The sequence below is a fragment of the Cannabis sativa genome, chromosome 7, assembly GCF_029168945.1.
Source record: "Cannabis sativa cultivar Pink pepper isolate KNU-18-1 chromosome 7, ASM2916894v1, whole genome shotgun sequence".
NCBI lineage: Eukaryota > Viridiplantae > Streptophyta > Magnoliopsida > Rosales > Cannabaceae > Cannabis > Cannabis sativa.
In genome coordinates, this window is record NC_083607.1 from 3,451,110 (window position 1) to 3,457,109 (window position 6,000).

General features: G+C 34.2%; 1 protein-coding gene across 1 annotated transcript; it reads left to right on the plus strand.

The window, feature by feature from the left end:
• Positions 1 to 357: 357 nt before the first annotated feature.
• LOC115696911 (putative pentatricopeptide repeat-containing protein At3g08820) lies at positions 358 to 2,536 on the plus strand. The gene has a single exon (XM_030623811.2). It carries the CDS (start codon positions 426 to 428, stop codon positions 2,505 to 2,507), a length of 2,082 nt encoding a protein of 693 aa, XP_030479671.1. The 5' UTR covers positions 358 to 425; the 3' UTR covers positions 2,508 to 2,536.
• The last annotated feature ends 3,464 nt before the right edge of the window (positions 2,537 to 6,000 follow it).

Consider the following 6,000-nt stretch of genomic DNA (forward strand, 5'->3'; position numbering starts at 1 on the left):
TAGTCAAATTTTTTCTCATGGTCATGTAAATTATACTTATTTAAGACATCCTGCAAAATTTTAAGAAATTCGAAAAAGTTTAATACCGTCAAAAACTGCATTCAAGTAGTGTGTTGCACACGTGACTATTTTATTTTATACGCGTGTAAAATAGACTGTTTGAACATTGTTTTCTATATTGTAAATTATTCCGAATTTTTTAAAATTTTGTAAGATATCTTAAATAGTTATAACGTATATGAATATAAAAAAAATTAGACTAAATTTTTTTTCGGGATGCCGAAACAAATAGAGGGTGCATCAATACATAAAAATCATCCAATAATATCTGAAGTACTTTTCAAAATAAAAACTATATGACCGTTGGATAATTGAACTAACTAACTAAACTAAACATTTGGAACATTTTTGGCGGGAATAAGGGTATGAGCAGTCTCTCAATCGGAGGCTCTTCTTCATTATCCATTTCTGTAAAGATCAAGACTCGTCTCCTTCAACGATTCACCTCCTTCAATCAACTCAAACATGTCCACGCCTTTCTCCTCCGTCTCGGCCTTGACCAACACACTTATCTCCTCAACCACTTACTCCACCGTAGCTTTGGTTTCGAAAAAAACACTACTCGTTACCCTCGACTCCTCTTCCACCAAATCAAACAACCCAATGTTTATCTTTGGAATACCATGATCCAAGGCTTGGTATCCGTCGATTGCTTCCAAGACGCCCTCGAATTCTACCGTTCCATGCGGCGAGAGGGGTTTTTGCCGGATAGTTTTACCTACCCTTTAGTTTTGAAGGCCTATTGTGGCCTCTGTGATGTTCAATTGGGATTGAGAGTTGTTCATAGCCTTGTTTTGAAATCTGGGTTTGAGAAGGATGTGTTTGTTAGTAATAGTTTGCTTGGGTTTTATTCGAAATTTGGGTATTTGGAGAGTGCCCTTAAGGTGTTTGATGAAATGTCTGAGAGAAATGTTGTTTCTTGGACTATTATGATTAGTGGGTATGTTAGTGTTGGTAGATTTAGTGAGGCTGTGACTATGTTTATGAGATCGGTTGAGATGGGTTTGAGACCTGATGGGTTTAATCTTGTTCGGGTTTTGTCTGCTTGTACTCGGTTGGGTGATTTGAGGAGCGTGGAGTGGATTGATCGGTACATTATGGAGAATGGTTTGGGAAGGAATCTCTTTGTGGCTACTTCTTTGGTTGATATGTATGCGAAGTGTGGAAATATGGATAAAGCGCTTCGAATATTTGATGGGATGTTGGAGAAGGATGTTGTTTCTTGGAGTACGATGATTCAGGGATATGTTTTGAATGGAATGCCTAGGGAAGGAGTAGAGTTCTTCTTACAAATGCTGAAAGAAAATATAAAACCGGATTGTTATGCGTTGGTTGGTATGTTTTCGGGTTGTGCTAGGTTAGGTGCACTAGAATTAGGGGAGTGGGCGAGCAACTTGATTGATAGGAATGAGATTTTGTCGGTCCCTGTTCTTGGAACAGCTCTAATCGATATGCACGCCAAATGTGGGAACATGGTTAAAGCTTGGGAAATCTTCAAAGGGATGAAACATAAAGACCTTGTGGTCTGGAATGCAGCAATTTCTGGGCTAGCTATGAATGGACATGTTGAAGCCGCCTTTGGATTGTTCGGTCAAATGGAGAAATCAGCTATTCAACCTGATGAAACCACTTTCATGGGCTTGCTTTCTGGGTGTGCTCATGCTGGCCTTGTTGATGATGGTCATAGATATTTCAAAAACATGAGTAGTCTATTTTCCTTAACACCTTCGATCGAGCATTATGGATGTATGGTGGATCTTCTTTCCCGAGCAGGACATCTAGGCGAAGCTCATAAGTTGATAAAAAACATGCCAATGAAAGCTAATGCCATAGTTTGGGGAGCCTTGTTGGGGGGTTGTAGACTACATCGCGATACTGAATTAGCAGAACGTGTACTCGAGCAACTCATCGAGTTAGAACCACAAAGCTCGGGGAACTACGTTCTCTTATCAAATATTTACTCTGCTAACAGGAAGTGGAATGAGGCAGCTAATATCAGAACAAGAATGAATGAGCAAGGAATCCAGAAAACTCGAGGCTGCAGCTGGGTAGAGTTAGATGGCGTCGTCCATGAATTTCTTGTAGGAGACAAGTCTCACCCATTGTCCGAGAAAATGTATGCGAAACTTGATGAGCTAGGACAGAAACTGAAAGCAGCATTTGGTTATGTTCCAACAACAGAGTTTATGTTGTTTGACATAGAAGAAGAGGAGAAGGAACATTTCCTTAGAAGTCATAGTGAGAAACTGGCTATTGCATTTGTTCTTATCAGTAACTCTTCGAAAGATTCGATTATTCGAGTTGTGAAGAACCTTCGTGTTTGTGGTGATTGTCATGAGTTCATCAAGCTAGTTTCCAAGATTACAGGGAGAGAGATCATTGTTAGAGACAATAACAGATTTCATCGTTTCATTGATGGTTTTTGTTCATGTAAAGATTATTGGTAAAACAAAAATAAAATACATGCTTTGTTTTTTTTTTCTTGGCTAATCATTTTTTACTCTAAACAAAAATAAATAGATTGGTACATAGTAAACTAGATTAAATTCATGTAGTCAAATGTATGGACTAATTAATATTACTAGGCTACTTTTGTGTATATAGTATTGTACCTAAAAATATGTATATATATATATATATAAATTTGATAAAATTAAATTCACTCCCTCTGGTCCAAACTTTAATCACATAATATATATAAAGCCAGTTTCATATTTATAAAAACTCTGTGAAATGTGAAAAGCGCTATCCTTAACCTCTTATCCTAATTGTTGTATTAAACATAAATAATTAATGATTTGCGATTCCGTATACTAAACCAACAAACACGCAACACAATTAAGAAACAATATATCGAGAGATCACAAGAATTAAGTAATGAATTAAGGAAAACAGAAAGATAACCCCAGGTTTAACAAGTTCGAGCCTTGTGCAATGTTCTACGTTTTGGTTGGAACAACAACTGTCATATCTTTATTGATATCAGTGTTATAAAGGTTACAAGAATCCTCACAATCTCTCAGAGATTACGAGAAATGTTTCTCTCTCTAGTTTAGACTCTCTCTCAATTTTATACTATTACGATTTTCACTCAAGCAATTATGGTCTAATTCACTGACACGATTACAAAGATTTGATAGCTATTTATAAATTTGTATTGTTGCTTAAATTAGTTCTGAAACTATTATGATACATTTGCAGTGCCTTAAATGTTCTAGCACATCACCAACAACAATAATCTACGTTAGCTTTGATGATACGCTTCCAGTACAAACAATCTAGAAGCTTTAATATGGACAAGCTATCTAGATACGTACATGTGCTCCTTTTGTTGAAATATTCTACAAATCAATTAGTGATTTCTACAAATCAATTAGTGATTTCTACAAATCAATTAGTGATTTCTAAATCAATTAGTGATTTCTAAATCAATTGTAGTCAATTAGTATATTCTATTTTTAGTACAAAAGTCCTATAAATTGTATCCCTTTTTCATTGAATAAAATAAGAAAAAAAATCATTTCATCACATGGTACCAGAGCAGGAAGAAAATCCTGTTAGAAAAAAAAAGAGAAAAGAAATACAGTTACAAACCCAGTTTTTTTTCAGCCAATCCATTGTCCAAACCCACCAAAATTATATATACATAGATATATAATATATATATAATCTCTAGTTCTCTACCAACGTTGCATCCCACAGTGTTCTGCCAGAGCATCAAACTAAAGGAAATAAAAGGAGAGTTTGTTCAGTATCTATATATAAATATATTGATCTTTATTTAAACATTTGGCTTTGTTTGATTATATGAGTTTGGACTTAGTTTTTTTTTTTTTTCATACTTGGTGCTTTGTTTGAAGTGTGCGTGCTCCTCTTATAATACCTTACTCTAATATATATATATCTTTATATATTAAAAGTGTCTATCTAACGGCAATTCTTGGTTTAACAGAATATACTTAAAAATAAAAGAATATTCTGTTAAATTTAACGATTAGGTTTGATCTCCCGTTAACAAATAAACCCAATAATTAAACCCAAAAAATTAAAGAATCTTTTAAATATTAATAATCTCTTTTTAAATTAAAAAAATCATCTTAGCCACATATCTCTCTAACAAACCTATCTTGAGAGAATATTAATATTTTTTTTTTATTTATTTTTTAAAAAAGAAAAATCTTTATATATTAAAGTTAACCTCACGTTATCTAATGTTTTCTCTGGATAATCATAGGAAGCAGAAATACCACTTCTATCTTTGTGTGATTGCAGATATACCACTTTTGTCATTGACCCACTTTTTAGCTTTATAAATGGAGATGCTCATATAATATTAACACTTTACAGAATATTTATAGATATAAACTTACATTACAATGCTATGTTAAAAAAAGAAGTAAATAGAATAATCTACTACTCCAATAATAAATTTATTTACAATTTTATAATTACACTAATATTATTTTTAATACATTATTAAATAATATTTCAAATATAAATATTTAATTTTTTCAAACAAAAAATTTGTAATCTTTAAAAATAAAATACATTTAAAATCTTAAAAAGACCAAAATCTTAAATAAAACTAGCAATACGTGGCTCGACACGTACATTCACCTAGTATATATATACTCACGTATATCTTTATATACATATATATATTTTTAAATAAAAAAAAAAGACAATCCAACAAAGTGATACTAAATCAGCCCCATGTCTATTCTTATTCCCGAAAGTCCATTTAATATTGGCATTCTTCTTACCGAGACAAATTATGATGTATGGTCTCAACTTATGGAGATGCACATTGCCGAAAGAGAGAAACTCACATACATTATGGGCAAAGTGGAACCTCCCGCTACATCAGACAAAGGCTATGAAAAATGGCAAGCTGAAAATCAGAAAGTGAAACGTTGGCTTTTAATGTCTATGTCTCCTGATATCATGAAGCGATATCTTCGTTTACCAACTGCTCGTGAAATTTGGAGTAGTCTTTCTAAAACTTTCTATGATAGCAATGATGAGATGCAGGTCTATAGTTTGAATTTGAAAGCTTTCTCAGCCAAGCAAGGTACCAAAACATTATCTGTTTATTATGGGGAGCTAACAGAAATATTTCAAGAACTAGATCATCGAGATACAGTGGCCATGAAGGATCCTGATGATGTTACGGCATACCAGAAGTCCATTGAGCGAATTCGAGTTCACATATTTCTCGCAGGGCTTGATAAAAGTTTTGACCATCTTCGACGTGAGATTCTGCGACAAACACCTCGACCAAGTTTAGAAGAGTGTTATGCCATGGTCCGCCGCGAAGACTTACGGTTAATAACTTTCAATGAAGAGAATACCAAAACTGACGCTTCCGCTATGCTCTCTTATCGGCAGCCCACCAACTCAAAGAAGACCACTGTTGATAAAGCCTCATTGAAATGTACTCACTGCAATCAAACAGGCCATACAAAAAATCGTTGCTTTGAGTTAATTGGATATCCGGATTGGTGGGATCCCACTCGACATCGAAATGCTAAGAGACCATCTACAACAGCAATTGCCAAAACAAAAGAAGATGTTGGTCCATCTACGTCATCATCACTAACCACCACCACCACAGAAGAAGGTAAAAAAGTTTTTACACCTGTTTTGAATAATGCATGGATAATTGATTCTGGTGCTACTGATCATATGACATTTGATGTGAACCAAGTCTCTAAATTAAAATCCTCCTCTAGAAATTGTGTCTCTACTGCAAATGGTAATACCACCCTTGTTTGTGGGGAAGGGTCATGTCATCTTACTAACACTTTACATCTTGATTCTGTGTTGGTAGTTCCTTCTTTGAACTATAATCTTATATCTGTTTCACAAATTACTAATACCTTGTCTTGTGTGGTTATTTTTGGTCCTAACTCTTGTGTGTTTAAGGATATTCAGACTCAA

Bases quoted from the DNA above. Each gene is read 5' to 3' on its own strand.
- LOC115696911 (XM_030623811.2), top strand. From the start codon at position 426: ATGAGCAGTCTCTCAATCGGAGGCTCTTCTTCATTATCCATTTCTGTA.